At 44.2% G+C, this 20,423-nt stretch overlaps 1 protein-coding gene across 1 annotated transcript in view; it reads right to left on the bottom strand.

The window, feature by feature from the left end:
* Positions 1-7,587: 7,587 nt before the first annotated feature.
* The window catches only part of LOC142433529 (uncharacterized), a 28,459-nt gene continuing 15,623 nt past the window's right edge, over positions 7,588-20,423 (bottom strand). The window contains 3 exon segments of the mRNA XM_075538400.1: positions 7,588-8,357; positions 8,464-8,697; positions 14,920-15,993. Coding sequence (XP_075394515.1) covers positions 7,588-8,357; positions 8,464-8,697; positions 14,920-15,993 — 2,078 coding nt within the window.

The raw sequence follows: 20,423 nt of genomic DNA, 5'->3' as shown, positions 1-20,423 counted from the left end.
TAGCAGACACACTTATAACCAGAGTAATTAAACTGGAAAACCCTGTGTCAGAGAGAGAAGAAGAGAGCTATAACAAGAGTGGTGTACTATTAGTTGATGCACAAACAAGGTGCTGCTATATCAAATTCCTATATGCTCTATTAAAATATGCATTATTCTGGCAACCCTGTGACGGTCATTAGGCTATATTCTGCATATGTTTACTGATATAAGGCATATCTCAGCGGTGCATCAACATTGGGGCTCACCCTCTTGAAACTGTGTTATTTGTAATTTTGGCTTTTAGTAAATGAAACCCAGGAACATGGAGCCTATAGAGCAGCGGTTCTCAACCTGTGGTTCACCCGATTCACAACAGTAGCAAAATTATAGTTATGAAGTAGCAATGAATATAATTTTATGGTTGGGGAGTCACCATAATATGAGGAACTGTATGAAAGGGTCGCAACACTGGGAAGTTTGAGAACCACTGCTAAAGAAAAAGAAAACATAACAAAGCTTTGATGGGAAGAAGGATATTGAGCCAGGGGTGAAGGTGGGGAAGCAAATGAGAGAGAGAGGATGTCAAGAAGTCCACAAAGGAAAAGTGTGTTTGGAGAATGATTATGGAAGCGGTCTTACAATTGTGTTTGATATGTTAAATAATGGAATGGTATGACATATGTATGAATTCCCAAGTTACTGCTAATTAAAAATATATAAAAGCACAGTTGGGAGGTGAGGGGACAAACAGGGAACCAATCCAATGACCTACCTACACTCCCCTCCCAGGGGGATGGGCAACAGGAAAGTGGCTGAAGGGAGACATCGGACAGTGCAACACATGGAATAATAATAATTTATAAATTATCAAGGGTTCATGCGAGAGGGAGGCAGGGGAAAGAAGGGGAGGAAATGAGCTGATACCAAGGGCTCAAGAAGTAAGAAAATGTTTTTAAAATGATGATGGCAACAAATGTACAAATGTGCTTGACACAATGTATGTATGTATGGATTGTGGCAAGAGTTGTATGAGCCCCCAAGAAAATGATTTTTTTTAAAAGCACAGAGCCAAGAATGCATTTTGGGCTTGCACTAAACCCTAGGTGCAACTTAAGAATAAGTTCTTACATCAGGGCCCTATTCAATACTCACCTCCTTGAAATGATCACTGAAGATAAAGGTGCTACAGCAAAGTACAGTGCAGAAAGCAGATGGTGCCTGCCTAGCAATCAGAATAGTGTCTGGGGTCTTAAAGTCTTGTATTCAAATGAGCTGCCATATAAGCCAGGAATCAACTAAGTGCACACAAAAGAAGCACACCAGTATGTGTGATCCAAAGATGACAATTAAAAAATTCAAATGTGGCAAAGAGGAAAGCATCAGAGCCAAAATTATGAAAACCTAACTTGTGCAGGGCTGTGGGGGACAGTTGTAATCTCAAACCCCTCTGCATCACATCTAGTCAGACTGAGTCACTGGCAGATGCAATGTAACCCCAGGAAAAAGTCTCAAACAACTTGACTATCAGGCAGAGACTATTTTAACCTTGATTATGCGGAACTGTACTCGATGTTTGGCCACCTAACCACCCTATAGATGCTATTTGAATATGTCTGGGTACAAGTATTTCCTAATTGTTGCATGACAGAAATTTCTTCCCTGGCTTTTAAAATGTTGATGAGTCTTGTCTTTCTTACTGATTTTTGTATTTTTATTGTGATACTATTTATATTATTTTTTAATATTAGTGTAACTTTGTTTTAATTCTGTTAGGTTTCCCAGCTGTGAAGCACAGAAGTGGGTCCGTGATGATCATAACTGAGGAAAACAGGGATGGGTGTGGATGATAGGAAGGATAATGGTATTTAGTGAGTAAATAATGAAGGCTGGAGGGGGAGGAAGCACTAGAATGGATTAAGATTGCACAACCCATTTTAAAGTCATTTGAACCATGTGGGGGGTGGGTTCTCTAAAATTATGAGATCATGATTGAACAATTCTCCTTGATATGACTGAATGATTGAACTATTGAATGTAAACATGTGCCAATAAAACTGCTGGGAGGAAAAACCTATGCACTAATCACAAGGCAAATTAAAAAGAAACATAAGCAGACAAAAATGAAAGATTATAGAATTTTTAATGAAGGTAAGAGAACTGTACATGAAACAAATGGAATTTGAGTCCAAGAAAAGGATGCACTGAAAAAATTCCTGAGATGTTCTTGGGAAGAGGTGAACCAAAATGGTACCAAGGACAGAATTCCTGCAGATCTTCAGTTACAATTTCTCACAGCAAGAAATGCCTTAGGGGAAAAAAGGCAGAAATCTGGTTGAAATTAAAAATACATAGGTTTGTTTGTTTGAGAAGCAAATCGATTTTTGGACTGATGGATCATAACAGGTCTTACTCGCTATTTAAAAGAGTTACCCATCTACTGTGGGTCTAAACAATTAAGCTTAAAACAATTTGAGTGGCCTTTTTATTTTTTTTCCTTTTGGTGTCTACCTCTATATGATAACCGCTATAAGCACTCTCAAGGAGAAACCAAAGGGACCAACAGTTGAGGGGGTTGCAGATGGGAGGGGAAGAGGTGAGGGGCAGTGATTGATGGGCCAATAGTGATAAGGACAAGGGAATAAAATTTAGAATGAGGAAGTGTAGTATTCCTAGTCGTGTTTAATCAATTGAAAGGTTTATGAGAGGAATTACTGAGAGGCGAACCATGGCTAAACATGATAGTGGGGCAGGGGGAAAGAAAAAGAAGAAATAAGAAGAAAGTAAAATAAATATATAGGTATAAATATAGATATGTATGCATGTAAATATATAAAATAGATGTATTTATCTATGCATGTATATGTGTGTATACATACACACACATATAAAAAGAAAGCAGATGGACTTTGGGCCTCTACTTAATTCTTACCTCTATACAGGAACGACTTATTCTAATAATATGGCACAATATGATATTCACCTTCCTGACACGATCACTGAAGAAAAACAGGTCAATAAGCAAATGCGGTGAAGAAAGCTGATGTTAAAGATATGGCGTCTGGGGTCTCAAAGGCTTGAAGTTAAACATGCTGTCATCTATTAGGGAAGCAACAAAGCCCACATGGAAGAAGCACCCCAGCCTGTGTGATCATGAAGTATCATTGGTGATAAGTATCAGAAGTTCAAAAACAAGCAATCAAATTGACATGAAGGAGAGTGGACAAAGTGGAGACCCAAAACCCACCTGAAAGATAATTTGACAGTCCCTCATGGAAGGGATGATAAATCTAGAGAGCAATATAGCACTGATCACACACATAACTACCCTCTAGTTCTTTAATATTTCCTCCCCTTACTATTATGGTCTTTGTTTTACCTCATTTATTTTGTTAGACCTGTGTATGTTCATTTCCCAATCTGTGGGCTCTTATTTTACTCTTGATGAGGTCTTTTGATGTGCATAAGTGATTTATTTTTAGCAGATCCCAATCATCTGTTTTGTCTTACTGTCTATGCCCTGCAATAGCATTCTATGTTCCAATTTTCTCATTGATTATCCTGATAGCTCTGGGGGTTATATTTAGCTCTTTAGTTCATCTTGAGTTAGTTTGTGTGCATGAACAGTGATATGGGTCTCTTCATTTTTCTGCATATGGCGATCCACTTTATCCAACACCATTTGTTGAAAGGCTATTCTTATCCCATTTCATACTTTTTTCTACTTTATTGAAGATAAATTGCCTGCAGGGTTTTCTGTTCTGTTCAATTGGTCTATGAGTCTCCGGTTGTTCTAGTACCAGGCTGTTTTGACTATTGTGGCTAAGTAGTAGGTTTTTATATCAGGTAATGCAATGGTTCCTAATATGTTCTTATTTTTAAAGAAGTTCTTTGCGTATCATGGTCTTTTCACTCTCCATATGAAGTTGGTAATAGTTTTTCCACATGAAAAGAATATATTTGGGAGTTAGATTGGTATTACGTTGTATATGTAGATTGATTTAGGTAGTACTGGCAGTTTCACACTTTTAAGCCTGCCTATTCATGAACATGGGCTATTCTTCCATTTATGTGTTTCTCTTTTGGTTGTTTGTTGTTGTAGTCTTTTGTAGTTTTCTCTGTACAGATCTTTATTTCATTTGGTTAAGTTTATCCCTAAGTATTCATATTTTGGATAGCACCATCTGCACATAGTGAACGTTTCAGTTCTTCTTTGCCTCCTTGTACTTCCTTGATTTCTATTTGTTTTCTGATGGCTCTAGCTAAAACTTCTAGTAAGATATTTCAAAAGAGTGTTTATAGAGATTATCCTTGTCTGGTCCCCATTTCAGATGAAATGTTGCTAGTTTTTCCCATTGAGCATGATATTGGCTGTTACATTTTTTGTGTGGCCTCTATTATGTTCAGGAATTCCCATTCTATTCCTATTTTGTTGAGTTTTTTTAATCAGAAAATGTGTTGGATATTTTCCAATGCTTTTACTGCATTAATAGGTATGATCATGTACTCTTTATTCTTTTTCATGCTTAAGTGGTGGATTACATTCATTGTTTTCCAAATATTGAACCATGGTTGCATCCCATGATCAAATCTCACTTGGTCATAATTTTTTTGATATCTTGTTGGATATAATTGGACAAAATTTTGTTGAGAATTTTGTGTCTATATTCATGAGGGATATTTTCCATGGACATATGAAATCACTGGAGAATTCTATCAAAAATTTAGAGAAGAGCTAATCTCCAATTCTATAAAATTCATTAGAAATACAGGAGTGCAGAAAACTATTAAAAACATCTTATGAAGCAACCATTGATACCAAAACCAGGTAAATATAATCACCAAAATAGAAAATTATAAAACAGTATCGCCTGTGAATATATAGGCAAAATTTTTCAATAAAATCCCAGTAAACAATATTCAACAATATATCTTTTAAAAATCAAGGAGGATTCATATCAGATATGCATGGATACATCAAAATATGCATCAAAAGCATCATTTATGAAGAAAACAAAAGGTCCTAACAAAATGGGATAGAAAACAATCTAAGTAGATGTTAGCAGACACTCTGAAACTTGCTCCTAATCCTAGAGGAGTTAAAGCAAAGAGGAGAAATAATGACCTCAAAAATCTGAGTTGAAAATTTCAAAGGGTAGCTCGAGGAGACAAAGTCAATTATGATAATGAATTTTTGAAGATTTAGAATTACAAAACAAAAAGGAATAATATGCTCAAAACACCTTAAACTGAAAGAACTGAAGAAAAAAATCAAGTCTCAGCTTGCAATCTTGAAAGATATTTTGTAAAAAATATTGAATGATGCAGAAAGCAACAAGAGAAGATATAAAGTACACATAGAATCATGGTACCCAAAAGAACTACATGACATGTCACTATTTCTGTAGGGAGCATATGAACAAGAACCAATGGTACTGAAGGAAGAATTTCAAGTGGCACTGAATGCAAAATTGATGGAATGCCAACTGAAATGTTTCAACAAATTGATGAAACACAGGAAGCACTCACAAGTCTTTGCAAAGATATTTGGAAGAGAGTAACTTGGTCAACTGACTGGAAGAAATCCATATTTGTGCCCATTCCAAAGAAAGGCTACTCAACAGAATGATCCAACTGTAGAACAAGAGCAGTCATTTCACATGCCAGTAAAATTTTGCTGAAGATCATCCAAGAAAGTTTTCAGTAGTACATTGACAGGGGGCTGCCAGAGGTTCAGGCTGAATTCAGAAGAAAGCATGGAACAAGGAATATCACTGCTGGTGTTTAATGGACATTGTCTGAAATCAGAGAATACCAGAAATGTGTTTGCTTGTGTCTTATTGCCTATGGAAAGGTATTTAACTGTGAGGAAAACAAACTTAAGATAACCTTGAGAGGAATGGGTATTCCACGTAACTTCATTATGCTTATGTAGAATTTGTACATGGATCAAGAGGTATTTTTTTTTAAAAAAATAATTGTATTGGGAGCTCATCCAACTCTTATCACAATCCAGGCATCCATCCATTGTGTCAAGCACTTTTTTACGTTTGTTGCCATCATCATTCTCAAAACATGTGCTTTCAATTTGAGCCCTTAGTATCAGCTCCTCATTTCCCCCTCCCTCACTGCTCTCTCCTCCCTCCCTCATATACCCGTTATAATTTATAAATTATTATTATTTTGTCATAATACTTACACTGTCTGACGTCTCCCTTCACCCACTTCTCTGCTGTCCATCCCCCAGGAAGGAGGTTACATGTAGATCCTTTTAATCATTTCCCCCTTTTTCCCTCACCTTCCCTCCACCCTCCCCGTATCGCCACTCTCACCATTGGTCCTGAGGGGTTCATCTGTCCAGGATTCCCTTTGTTTCCAGTTCCTATCTGTACCAGTGTACATCCTCCAGTTCAGCCGGATTTGTAAGGTAGAATTTAGATCATGATAGTGGGGGGGGGGGAGAAGAAGCATTCAAGAACTAGAGGAACACTGTGTTTCATCATTGCTACACTGCACACTGACTGACTCATCTCCCCTCGGTCCTTCTGCAAGGGGATGTCCAATTGCCACAGATGGGCCCTGGGTCCCCACTACACACACACCCTCATTCATGATGCTATAATTTTTTTTTTTTGGTCTTTGATGCCTGATACCTGATCCCTTCAACGCGTCCTGATCCCACAGGTTGGTGTGCTTCTTCCATGTGGCTTTTGTTGTTTCTCAGCTAGATGGCTTCTTGTTTATCTTCAGGCCTTTAAGACCCCAGATGCTATAACTTTTGATAGCAGCGCACCATCAGCTTTCTTCGCCATATTTGTTTGTCCACCTGTGGTCTTCAGTGATCATGCCAGGAAGGTGAGCATCTCAGACTGCTGAATTATTAGAACAAAGTGTTCTTGTATTGAAGGAGTACTTGAGTAGAAGCCCACTGTCCATTTGTTTCATTAATACTAAAGCTATCAATATATGTACATAGATCTATTCCCTCTCATTATACATATATATATTTACATCTGTATATGGCTGTATTTATATCTCTTAAATATCCTTGCCTCCTAGTTCTTTCCTCTATTTCTTCATACTCTTCTCTTGTCCCACTATCATGTTCAGCCTTCATTTGGGTTTCAAGAATTCCTCTTGGTTATATTGTCCTTGATCCGGCCCTGCCAGCCCTCCTACACCCTCCTTGTCACTGATTTTGGATCAATTGTTATTCCCTTGTCCCTGGATTTGTTAACACCCACTTCCCTTCCCCTGCCTCCCCCCTCTCCCATGACCCCAAGAATTGTCATCCCGTTGTTCTCTCTTCTGGCTTGTTTATCCCGCCTATCCCTTCCAGGGAGACATGCAGCGACAACAATATGCACAACCACAAGACCAAGCACAAAGAAGCAACAATAGAAAATAAAACAATAGCTACAACAACAAAATCCCTATAAATAGTTCAAGGTCTATTTGTTGTCCTTTACGAATTCTTTCCAGTCAAGTCTGATGGGATGCCATGCCCTGGCCCCATATCTATCCCTGGCATTCCCTAGGGACTTCATTGCTCTGCTCTCCCCCTTGCTGTGCTGTCCGCCCCTTGTGTCTGGCTTCAGTGTAGTGGGATCAGGGTGGGCACAATTCCTGTCGTGTGCCTGTAGTGTTGTCCCCTAACACTACAGACACACAGTGAGGAACGTTGTGTCCCATGGCCTCACCCATCCCACATAATACAGCTTCTGCTTTGTCTTGCTATTCTCCCCAGATTTCTTCATACAGGTCTTGGAAGGCACTTATGTTGATTAACTTGATCTTCTCCAACTACTCCATCACTTTCTTCTTGAAAGCCTTAGTGTGGGCTCTGGAGCCCTACAGGAATTCATAGCATGGAGGATCAGACTTAGGCACCTGCCGGTACCCCAGGGACTTTCCCAACATGAAATCTTCTGTGATGAGCTTTCTAGTGTCCCCCAAAATGAAGTGCTGTGGGACATCATAGATCCCTAACTCATTCAGGAATTCCCACATCTCCTCCCAGGTGACCCTGTTGTCTGTTATGTAAAGTATTCCCAGGAGAAGCATGAGGAGCCCAGTCTTGGGAAAGCCACGTTTGCCATTCAGAATCTCTTCCTTGGTGATCTCCAACTGACTGACCAGAGCATAGGTTTGACTTTGGGAGTTGACTGCCTTCAGCTCAAGGCAAAAAACCAGCTGCATGTGCTCAGAGGCTCTTCTCAGCACCTCAGAGAATTGCTCCTTGTACTTTTGAGTGATGATCTTCATCACTTCTGCCTTGGTAACAGGCACTTTAATATTATATTTTAACAGCAGGAACTGCAACAAGAGGCTCACCCTTCTGGTCAGTGGGTCCCTTTGGGACTTCTCACCAGAAGGTGTGGATTAGGGGCATTTTCCTGCCCACATGTTGGCTCTGTGCACCTTTAGCGGCTGTAGCACATGAAGCATCTGTAGCAGCCTTGGGGATGGGGGGAGCTGCCTTGCCTGGCTTTGGAGCATAGGAGGAAGCCTGGTGAGACTCCACAGAAGCAGCAGCAGGTGAGGAGGAGGGTTTTCTCTCCTCGGCGACAGTGGTCTGGGTCAACTCCATGCTCTTGGCATCAAATAGGTCCTGGGCCCGCCGGTGTTTCTCACGAGAGTGGAGTTTGCTCTTCTGACCATGAGGCATGATGACTCTCATCAAGGTCAGCAGGACAGGACAAAGGTGATGTGACTCCACTAAAGAAGGGGAAATTAGAAGGTGTAAGTGAGCCCTCAGCAAGGAGATGCCTCCCTGACTTTCACAACCACCCTGTTGCCAATGCAGAATTCTTTGAGAGCCTGCTCTGGGAACCCACAGTGCTCTGATCACATGCTCAGAAGGTTGCACACTGCCTGGTCTGAGTCGGGTTTAGTGGGATGACAGCAGGCTGGCTCGAGGGACTTCCTGTGCTTGGCTGGGGAAGGGTGAGACATCTTCAAAGTACACTTTTATGGACATTGGATCAACTACTGGCTGTGCCTTGGTCCCTCCATTTTGCTACTCTGAACTTGACACCTCAAAGCTCTCTGTGACTCACAGGGAAAATATATGAACTCATCGAACCCCACGACTGACAGGGCCTCTTAGTGGCTGCAACACAGAGAGGCCTTTCTGCCCTGGATTCCTTGGCAGCCTGGATCCCCTATTAGGGCTCTCACCTGACAGTCCCCTCTGACTAGGACCCTCACCTCCTTGAGATGACCTCCCATGAAGCGAGTGCACTCTCGAGGTCAACATGCCCACATGACCCCGGGGTAAAAAGGAAGTGGGGTTTTCTGGTCTGTACTGATTAGTGGAAGAGGTGTCACCACCTCACTACTCAGTGTGCTCTCCCTGACCACCACCATTACAGACTCAGTCGCTTGCCTCTACTGAACCCAAACCCAAACTCACTGCCATCCAGCCGACTCGGACTCACAGTCCCCCAATAGGGCAGAAGAGACCTGCCCCTGAGGATTTTGGAGACTGTAACCTCTTACAGGAATAGAAAGCTTCATCGTTCTCCCCCTGACCTTGCTCCTGGTGGAATGCCCTGGTCGCGTGGGACTTACACCCGGTTACTAAACACAGGTCAGCATTTCGAAACCACCAGCTTCCCGGGGACAAAAAGGGGTCTTTCTGCTCCTTTGAGGAGTGAAAGCCCCAGAAATCCAGAAGGGCTGTCATCTCTGAGGCTAATGGACTCAATGGCAGTGAACATGATAAGGGCTGGAAGATGTTCTTTTCTCTTACCTTGACCCCTGCTCTGGCCCCCACAGGTGGAATTCCTCTGTCTACTGAATTGGGCTTGCAATTAAGACCCTCCTCAGCCTGAGCACCCCAGAGGAGGATGTGGGCATCAATACTTCCAGGTTTGTCCTGGGGCCACGGAACCAATGACAGTCGCAGGGCTCAGGGCAGCCCTCCCCTTCGAAGGTTTAATGCTGTCCCATCGTCATGTCATTGGGTGCATCATTTTGACTTAGCACTTTCACGGGGACCCACATCCATTGATGACGTGAGAACAGCCCCTGACCCCCTACACCACCAGCCTAAGGGTCACCCCTACAGACCTGGGAGTCTGAACTGTGAGTGAGGCACAGCCGGTGGTGGCTGGTTAGGGGCGGCGAGGCTCTGGGGACCAGAACATGGCAGCTGGGTGGGGAGGCAGGCTCCTGAGATCTCCTCAGTTCTGATTTCAGGGCCCCTTCATTCCTCACTCGGGATTCAGACCTAGACTCTGGGTTAGGGCTTGGGAGGCGCTCTCTTCTCTTGCGAGAAGAGGTGGAGCTTTGTGACCCGGTCTGACTTCCGACCCCCTTATGGCCCCCACTTCTGCCTGGGGACTCCCAGCGGGGGGGAGGCCGAGGTAGGGCTCAGCAGCCCCCTGCTTCAGAGAGGCCTGTGCAGTGGCAGTAAGGGTCCCTGCCTCATCCCCAGAGAGGGTTTGCTCCTCCTCCCTCTGCAGAAGGGGGCTGCTCTCTGAGACCAAAACCCGTAGCTCCACGTGACGTTCTGGGGCCAAGTGGACCTTTTGGCTCCGGAGCTTGCGCTAAGGGCTGGACTTCACGGGAAGCCTGGATTTGGGGTGAGTTGGTCCCCTCAAACCACATGTAAGTTCCTTACTGGGATTCCGACGCAGTCCTGCGAGTCTACGGTCGTCCAGGAAGAAAGGACAGCGCAGAGACAGCAGATGATGCGTCTTCTCAGGCCACGCCGCCCATGGAGGGCCTGCGACGTCATATCCAGCAATTGGGCATCCGCCCAGGGAAAAGGCTGCTGGGGGTTCTCCGAGGGCTGACGTCAGGGCAGGTCTCGTGAGACCTCAGTGTTGTGTTGTGAGTCCTCCTCCCGTGCCATCCGTGGTCCTCCTTGTGCAGAGTCACCCAGGGTGGGGTATCTGCTTAGACAGATTCGTGCTCCAGGCTTCCTACAAGGACCTGATTTGGGAAGACGATATCGAGGGCAGTGGGGTCAGGATGAGCAGGTTGGGTAGCCCTTCGCGTAGCCCCCGCAGATTGCCCCTTAGGTTAGTGTTATGGATAGAGATTCTTTGGGGGTTCATTTCCCTCTCCTTTCATTCAGAGTCTATACCTGACTCCAGTTGAGAGAAAACATTAACTGTCTGTACAAGTGGAAATACTCTCTTGAGAATAAAGCCTCGTATTCCAGAAGAAAAACCCAAGTTATAGTTTACTTGAACTCCTGATGCTAGATTTGTTAGCAAGCCTAGACAAGCCTGTGTGTTACAAAACTGAACTGCCTCTTCAGTTTTTTGGCTGTAATCGTGACAGAAATAGATCGACAGTCTTTCTTGTGCAGGACAGACTGGTGGGTTCCTGTCACGAAGCTATGGGCTAATAGCAAGGAGGGAGCCCCCTTACCAAGGATTAGGAATTCCACAGTTGCTCTGGTTAATACAGCAGAAATACACAAAGGGGTGGCTTCTACAGAGAGATTTAATTTTTCATAATTGAGGAAACAAGAAAGCTGATTCCGGGCATGGACTCTAGGAGAAGACTTCCTTGTTATCTATTGGTTTTTAGGGAAATGTCTTTTGTCTGGCACGACGTCCTGGTTCCTCAGAAATCTCATGTCCACAGCATCTCTCACCCCCTTTCAGTTTGGAGGACCGTAGCCTATTGGCTTAGTTGTCTCTGTATCAACTCACACAGGATGAGCAGGAGACACACCCAAACTACACCTGACTTACTTCTCTAAGAAAGAAAACCTGTGTCCAGATGGCGTATTAATCATGAATATGAGGTGGGTGTATTAATCATGAATATGGGGTGATGAATGACAAGTCATATTTTTGAGCACATCATTCATTTCATGTAGGGAGTGTGTTATTATATGTAGGTGTGAGCTGCATGGACTTCGTTCAATGTTAATGAAACCCGAGGGTCCTCTGACTTCTACTAAGAAACAAAAAATTCCCAAACAATTGCCCCATGAAACCTTACATCCTTGTCGCCCCAATTTTAATATCATCAGTAACAGAATATGGTGCTCATATTCATTAAGCCAATTATTACTCAAGACATTTTACTTCTATTGCATAGGAGACAAGGGATTAGACAAGAATTTGGCTTCTTGACATCAAACTCGAGGGTGCAGAAGCACATTACTCAGACATGCCTAGGATATCAAATGGGGTATTTACATAATCTGGTGTCAATTTGGGACTTGAGAGGATTAAGAGTGAAGGGGTGGAATCTTGTCTGTCCATCAGATCATAGCCAATGAGGCCTCGGTGTGGGCATGGCTTTCCCCTGAGAATTCTGGGGATTCCTGGATTTTCCTCCTTGGAGGCTGGAAACACACATGCTCTCTCTCTCTCTCTCTCTCTCTCTCTCTCTCTCTCTCTCTCTCTCTCTCTCTCTCTCTCTCTCTCTCTCTCTCTCTGTTCACTTCCTGGGAGACATCCCTGAGGACAAGACATGTGACACTAGGCTGATAGACCCTGTGCTCTGGTAACTGGAGAAGCCACGTGTAGACCTCTGCCAGTGCTGAGGTGCTTACAATGCCACTGGATCCAAAGACTTTCTACCCACTGGTCTATGATCCTCCTGCATTTTGTGTCATTGCATGTGTTTCATGAGTCTGAACAGGACTTTATGGGCTAATATTGTATTTAAGGGCTTGGACTGGCTTGTGTTGGAATGCCTTCTTAATGTACAATTACCCGCTATGTAAAACTCTCTCTTATACACATATGAGTATCTATGGATTGGTTTCTCTAGTCTACCCAGACTAACAAATCAAATGAATCAAAGACTCCCTCTGTGTATGGTTTCAAGTGGACTGGGAAAAGAGCACCAGACACCTTCCCGTCCTGCTCCAGTTGTTCTAATTGTAAGCTCTAATGCTGTCCACTGCACGGCATTTGGTTTGGGAATATGATAGTTTCATTGATAGTACCATGAGTTTACCCAATTGTAGAGAATGGAAAAGCCTGTCAAGGAAAGTAGAAAATTATGGATCAGTATTGGAGGACCAAATGCATGATTTGCTTCGATTAATCCTGTTCCGCTACAAGACTGGCTACCATGTACATAAACAATCAAGTTTGGAAACAGGGAAAACTAAGAATTCTCCTTCACAAAAGAAGAACTGGACTGAACTGTCTTCAAAGTACAGCGAGTATGTAAATAGCACCTATCTGGTCCTTTTGTGCTGGCGTTGATTGAGCACTCTCAAAGCAAGAATTGTGAACCAAAGTCCAATGATGCCTTCATCGACAGGCTTGGTCTACTTCTTTTTAATGTAGTAACTTGGCCTGATGCTCATATGACCTTGATTCCCTAGATCTGCCATGTGCTATGCCTCCTAATATTCCCTTTGTCCAGCAAGAAAGAGTCATGGGTACTTTCTTAGTTGGTTTCTTTATATCTCCCACAAATGAAATTTCGGCACCAGCAATATTAACACGGATCCATTCAATTTCCAAGGAAAACCTGCTCACAATGAGCATTATTGCCACAGGGAGAGTGGGAGGCTTGAGAGCACTTTTTATTTGGAGGAAGTAGGTAGTGGTCGGGAGACAGTACACAGTCCATAGTAGGAGGTGTACTATGAGCTGTGGGCATGGGCTAGACTTCTATAATTTAATGCAAGGCACAGCCCCAAGAATTGCTGACAAGATCCACATGTACCCCATTTTATCCATGTCAACCCAGTTTCCCTTCATTATCACCGGGGATGAAAGTCTGGTTTTCACTTGGGATATTCTAAATGTCAGTCCAAATATTCCAATTCTAATGTCTTGTGTGGGGAGCCGGCTGTTGATCCCCCTCCTCTGACAATGGGACTGAGCTTTGACTTCTCGACATCACACTGGCATCCAGGGTATATCACGCCATCACTGACAAACGCCCCCTGTATGATCAGAATAGAAGACAGAATTCGTGCATGGTTCTAAGTGCACGGTGAACAGAGCACTGGACACCTGCCAGTCCTTCCCCAGGTGGGGATTGCTCTCTGTTTGACTCACCACCCCAGTGTATGGGCTTGGATGCAGTCTCCATTGCAGGCCATGCCTGGACACTAGAAAACAAATTGAGATTGAATGTCTGGCCATGGACACCCCGATGTACTCTCATCTATTCCCACCACAGGCAAACTCCTACCCTTTCCAACACAAGCAGCCTGCCTTAAATTGGCTTTCAACTCTGAGATCAAGTGTCTCGAGGACCCAAAGTGACCTGGCCAGAAATATCACCATAGAGAGAACCTAGATGTGTGTTAACTTCTTCCTAACTCAAGTCTTCATAAGTAACTCAGTGGATTCCTCATTTCATCATTGCTGTCAAGACAGTGGTTGCTCAAACGGGTAGATCATCTTTCTCCTAAAGAGCTCAATACAAGCATAAAACCTTCCAAATGTAGATTCTGGGGAATGATTTTGTGGAAAATAAGAGCCATGGAACAGCATGTATAAATCATCACCTTTTATTTTTCCAATTTTTAAATGAACTTAGAAAATGCAATAGTTTTTTTACTTAAGCAAAAGATAGAAGGGAACCAATAATTTGTCCTGCCCAACATTCTCACCCTCTGTTACGTCCCTGATATATTGATTGTGGACTTCCTTACTGTTTCTGAGGATTCCCTTACTCTGAACCCACATCCAACCTTACACAGTAGTTCCCTGTTTTTTTCTGACTGAAGAGCCAAAGAATCATCTTTTATAAAAGAAAGCATACATCCCCTTTAAAAAATTTTTAGAAACAAGTATTGTGGCTTCAGAGTCTAAAGTAGCATTCAGTAAAATGCACAGCATTACAGAATTCAAGGAAAAACCCCTCAGAATTCAATCTATAGGTTAATTGTGCATGTGAGGTGAAGGTAAAACCTCTTTTCAGCCCCACTCTTTAATATGCCTACCGCCATTTTAACAACAAAGTGATGCATTTCTGCCAGGCTTCATGAGGGGTGGGAGGCCTTGCTGGACTTGGCCCTGAAACGGGCCCTTGCCCTGGCATTAAAACCTACCCCAGCCCACAGGGTGTTTGCTGATCTCTCTTCATACCCCCAAGTTCCTTCATAGAGAACGTGAAAAGCATAAGTGTCAATATTATTGACCTTGACCAAGAACTCCAACACCTTTTTCTTACTGGCCTCAGTATAGGCTCTGGGACCCCACAGGAATTCATATTCTGGAGGATCACTGTTGGGCACCTGCCGGTACTCCAGGTACTTTTCCCACACCAAATCTCTGGTGATGAATTTCCTAGGCTCTCCAAAAATGAAGTGCCTCTTCCCATCAAAGATCCCCAGTGCGTTCAAGAATCCCCACATCTCCTGCTCTGTGGCCTGGCAGCCATTCCTGTAGGTCATCCCCAGAATGGGCAGGAGGATGCCGATCTTGGGAAACCCCCTGCTGCCATTCAGATGACCTTCCCTGGTGATCTCTAAAATGCTAGTCAAAACATATGATTGACTTATAGAGTCAACTTCCTTCATCTCAAGTCCAAAGACCATCTCCATGTGCTCAGAGACTCTCCTCAGCATCTCAGAGTAATGTTCCTTGTACTTTTTGTTGATGATCTTCATCATTTCTGCCTTGGTAATGGGCTCTTTCATTTTATACTTGTGCAGCAGGAACTGCACCAATAAGCGCATCCTCCGGACAATGGGATCTCTCTGGGAATCCTGACTAGGAGTCACAGCATCCTCAAGAGCACTTGCATTTCCCTCACCTTGAGTCTGGGCAACTTTAGTAATGCTTGCAATGAAAGCATCTTGTCCATCCACAGTGGTGAACAGGAATGACTGTGGTAACTCTGGGACCCGAGCATCAGGGAAGCTCAGGGGGAAGTCGTCAGAACAAGGAGAGGAAGGAGACGGGGAGGGCGTTTCCTCTTCTTCTGAAGTGGCCTGAGCACTCTGGACACTGTAGTCATCACCTAGGGGCAGACACATTTTCTCAAGAGAGTGGAGTGTGATCTTCTGACCGGTAGCCATGATGGAACTCCTCAAGAACAGCAGGCAGATGGTCTTCACTGGAGCTAAGATAAATTAAAAAAGCGATGAAAGCATTCACATGGATGAAGAAGCAAAATGCACTCTATTTGCAAATAGCACATCCTTATATTGAAAACCTCAAACACTCAAAAAATTACTGAAACTAATTTAATATTTGGCTACATAGCATGCTGGATGGTCAACATACAAACATCTAGTGGATTGTTGTACATTAAAGAAGACGGATCTGAATAGAAAATTGAAAAAAAAATGTCATTACAGTAACTACCCCCAAAATGGGACTTAGAAATATAATTAACCAGATAAAGAAAAGATTTGTGAGAGAAAACTCTAAAACTTCTCTACAAGGAAATTGAAGAATCTTATATAAATGGAAGAATGTCCCTCTATTATAATGAACTTAATATAGTAAAATGTGAATATTACTGAATAAAAGCAAAACAAAACAAAACTGATTGCCATTAAGTAGATGTCCACTCACGGTGACTCTACAGGATAGGGAGCAAGAGTTAGGAAGTTTAGTATTTCTCCACAAAATGGCTGATGGTTTTGAACTGCTGAACCTGTGGCTTGCAGTCCATTGTGTAACTGTTACACCACCAGGCAGGGTTTCATTCTATGTGCACAGGGTCTTTATGGGTAGGAACTGACTCGATGGCACCTAACAACAATGGCACAACAGGGTGAGGATGGAGGCGATGGTGAGGGGGAGAAGGGAAGGATGATCTCCTGCTATGGAGTCACTGTTCTGATGATGGGCTATGCAACTACATATCGCATGATTTTCTTTGTATGCCTTTCCCTCCTCCAATAAAAGGGGGAGATAATAAAACATAGGAATACATTTTAAAATTTTAAAACAAAAAAAGTGCAAGATCACAGCCTAAAAACTCTAATTACCCGTGTTCCTCACCCACCAGATGTAAGCAATGATCTAACTGGTTACAAATGTTTATGAAAGGAGGAAAGATGGAATTGAAACTGACTTCAAATTTTTGTGATGCTTGGGCTAAAAAAAAAAAAGAAAAGAAACAACCGCAACCAAGAATGTGAAAGGACAGCAGATAAAATGGGTCCCGAGAGAAGGGAGATGAGCTGCGTGACCCTTGCAACAGGGAGCTGCTTCTCTGACCTTAACAAGCCCTCTGCTAACAACGCAGAATTCTGGGAGGGCCTGCCCTACAAAGCGACAGCTCTAGGCACCCTTACAGAAGGTCCGGCTTCAGGTACTTAATCCCCTGACCACAGGGCTGCCAGTAGGGATTCCCTCTGAGGAGCAAGTGGAGGGTCTTCACATTCACTGTCAGAGTCTTTACATCAAGTGCGGGCAAGGACTTCCCACCCCTGATTTGCAACCCAGATCTTGACATCGTAAAGTCCTCTGGGAGTCCAAAGGGAAAATGTTATGAACACAACAGACACCACTGCTGACAGAGTGTCACAGGGATAATAGTTGGGGGTGGTCAGCTTTCGGTCCTGGGTGCCTTGGCAGACACAGTCCTCGGTCAGGTTCATCACCAGAGCTGCCCTTTGAGAAGAATGGGTCTCTGGCCTCCTTGAGATGCCTGGGGGTAGTAAATTCTATCCAACAGCACTCAGGGTCCCCAGTAAAAGTAAGTGGGGCTTTATAACCCCACCAGTTACTAGAAGGAGGAGTCAGTCACCTCTTAACTCTGTGTTCACTTTGATTACTGCTAGAGCCTCAGTCTCTTCACGCTGCTGAACAGGCCTCCCCACAAGTGGCAGCAAATCACATCCCTGAAGACCACCAACACCCACAACAGACCAGGGGACCCCTCAGCCTGAGCTCCCTGAGGGCAAGGTTCCAAGGTCAATCACAGAGTGGGGATCTTGAGTAGCTTTCTCTCTTCCTGTGAAGAAGGGCAGGGGACATAGTCTCCCTTTCCTCTTAAAGGGTGTTTACCTTGATGCCCACCAGCTGCCAGAGTTCCTCTGTCTGCTGATTGGGGCTGATAGAAAGTGTTCATCTCTCTGAGACCCCCTTGGCAAAAGTCAAAGGGCCTCAGTACTTGTCAGTTGCGTCCTGGCCCACCGAGTCAGTGCAGCCCTCCTCATGTGGGTTCAGTGGTCCAGAGTTGGACACTTATGTCTTCACTTTGACTCTGCACCATTGTTGGACTCACATCCATAGCCAACCTGAGGCTCCAGCCCTCAGATTAAGAGCCACCACTTCCTGAGACCTCGCAGTCAGCAGTGAGAGTGAGGCACACCCCCTGTTGGCTGTAAGGGGTGGGCTAGGCTGCTAGGCCAGAGCCTGGAGGTGTGGGTAATGGCAGTGGGGGGAGGCATATGAGACCTCAAGTTCTGAGTTTGGGGCTCAACATTTCTCACATGGGATTCAGAACTTGACTCAGAGTAGGGCTTGGAATTTCTACATGTTCCCCTAAGACCACCTAGGAGCAGGATTGGAGATTTCTGGCCCAGAAAAAGTCTCCCTATTGGGGTATTGGTAGGGTGGGGCTGTACGTCTGTCTGGGCACTCGCAGGGGGGAGAGCAGGGACAGGGCTCAGCAGCCTCTCTGGTTCCTTGAGGCAGCTGCAGGTGCCCTAAGGGTCCTCCCCTAGCCTCCGAGGAGGGTATGCTTCTCCACCCTCTCCAGAAGGAAGCTGCTCTCAATCCTTTGACTCTCCAGGTCCAAGTCAGCCACTTGGCTCAGGAGCTTTCAGGAGGGGAGGAACTTCATGAATGCCTGTACTCTTATGGTAGGGAGTCTCTTCAACCCACATCCAGTCCTGGACCCCTCCTCCCCAGTAGGACTGAGTCCTTCAAAGCAGAATCTGCAGCTTCCAGGGTCACTTTCAAGATGGGAGTTAAAGAAACCCCATAAGTTACACAACAGAACTACCCCCTTTACTGTAAGCTTTAGAGAAAAAGATCGCCAGGCCTTTCTTCCACAGTGTAGCTGGTTTGGTTCACTCTACCAATCTCCAGCATAGCAGCTTAGCTTACCACAAAAATGCCACATCTGCATGGCTTTGACACACAACAAGTTTAGCCTAAAATCAGGCCTCAGAACACTGTCTCTAGGGGCAGGCTATGTGCCTGTGTGGGTTTTGTGGGGGGCTAGTGGGGGTTGGGGGTCCTGGTCTTATTGCAGTCCATACTTCTTTGTTGCTTGGAACTTTCATGTGCGATGCCTTCTGTAATTCCCCCTCCCCCCGCAGGATTCTTGCGTACTTGCTCAGACTGCTCTCTGATGGCTCAGAAGAGATGAACTTTACACATACCCTATACTAACACTGCTTCTTGAAATGAACAACATTTTGCCGTCAAGAACCAACAAGCCCCGATCTTAGAATATGCACCACGCAAGTGACCCCTCGTGTCCCTGCATATCACCAGGGTTTAAACGATATTCTCCATGGGTGCTTGCCAAATCACCCGTCGGGTGTTCTAATTTTAGTGCCCTTGCCGCGGTGAGGGCTCAGCTTCCCCCAAGGCAAAGCAGAATGCTAAGTCCTCCCATTTCACTCACCTTCAGAAATACTGGATACGATGTGGACAAAACACGCAGTCAGAGAGTATGTTCAGGTGCACTGGAACAGCACACGGCACATCCCAGTCGCGTTCTCTGGCGTATTCACAAATACTAAGTCATTGGGAAGAGCAATTCTCCATTCCAGCTTTAATGTCTCCACGCTGAGCCACACTGAGAGATTGAATGGTATCTCTTCTGCTGTGTGTTGTAAATCCTCCCCTCTCTATCTGTGCATGAGATTCCTTTTGGGGGTAAAGCATTCTTTGCCACGTTAGTACAACCATAGCAGTGTAGGGAAATGCTTTCAGCAAGTTATTTGGAGATAAAGCTGGGCAGATTAGGCTCAGGAGAAAGTTGATTTCGGCGCAAGACTGACACTATGTATTTGAAGACAATGGGGGCAGTCAACAAGTGCAACAACTCCAAGGATGGCCTTCTGGAGGAGCTGGGAAAGGATCCACCCACCCCCGCCCCGCCCCCCACCAAGCTTATTTGAATGACGGCCTTCCCTAGAGCTCATGCCCAGAATGCAGACATCTAGCTTCTTACCCTGTGAGAAATATTCTGCATGTGAACAGCAACTCTTTGTGGTATTTCTGAGCAACTAAGACACACATCATCTGAGTGTCTGGCCTCTGCATACTACATCCTCATCTATCTCCCAAGGCAACCTATTTGAAAAGGACTTTACACCGAGGAATGGAAGTTCCCTAAAACCCAAACTGGCCCTGTGGTCCAGACATTTACATGACCCTGCACTCCCCTGTGGGTTAAAGAACTGAGTTCTACTTTTTTATTTCTGATTTTTAAAAACAATCCGTTCAATTCAGGTGCAAGGTGGGTAGTTCAATCCCACTAGCCACTCCTTGGTAGAGTGGCGATGCTCTCTGCTCCCATACAAATGTATAGCTTCATAAACCCTTTGGCAAAATTGACTCCTGGTCAGATCTTAC

The sequence above is a fragment of the Tenrec ecaudatus genome, chromosome X (assembly GCF_050624435.1).
Source record: "Tenrec ecaudatus isolate mTenEca1 chromosome X, mTenEca1.hap1, whole genome shotgun sequence".
NCBI classification, from domain to species: domain Eukaryota; kingdom Metazoa; phylum Chordata; class Mammalia; order Afrosoricida; family Tenrecidae; genus Tenrec; species Tenrec ecaudatus.
The sequence above is the reverse complement of the archived record's forward strand: the minus strand, read 5'-3'. Positions and strand labels throughout refer to the sequence as shown.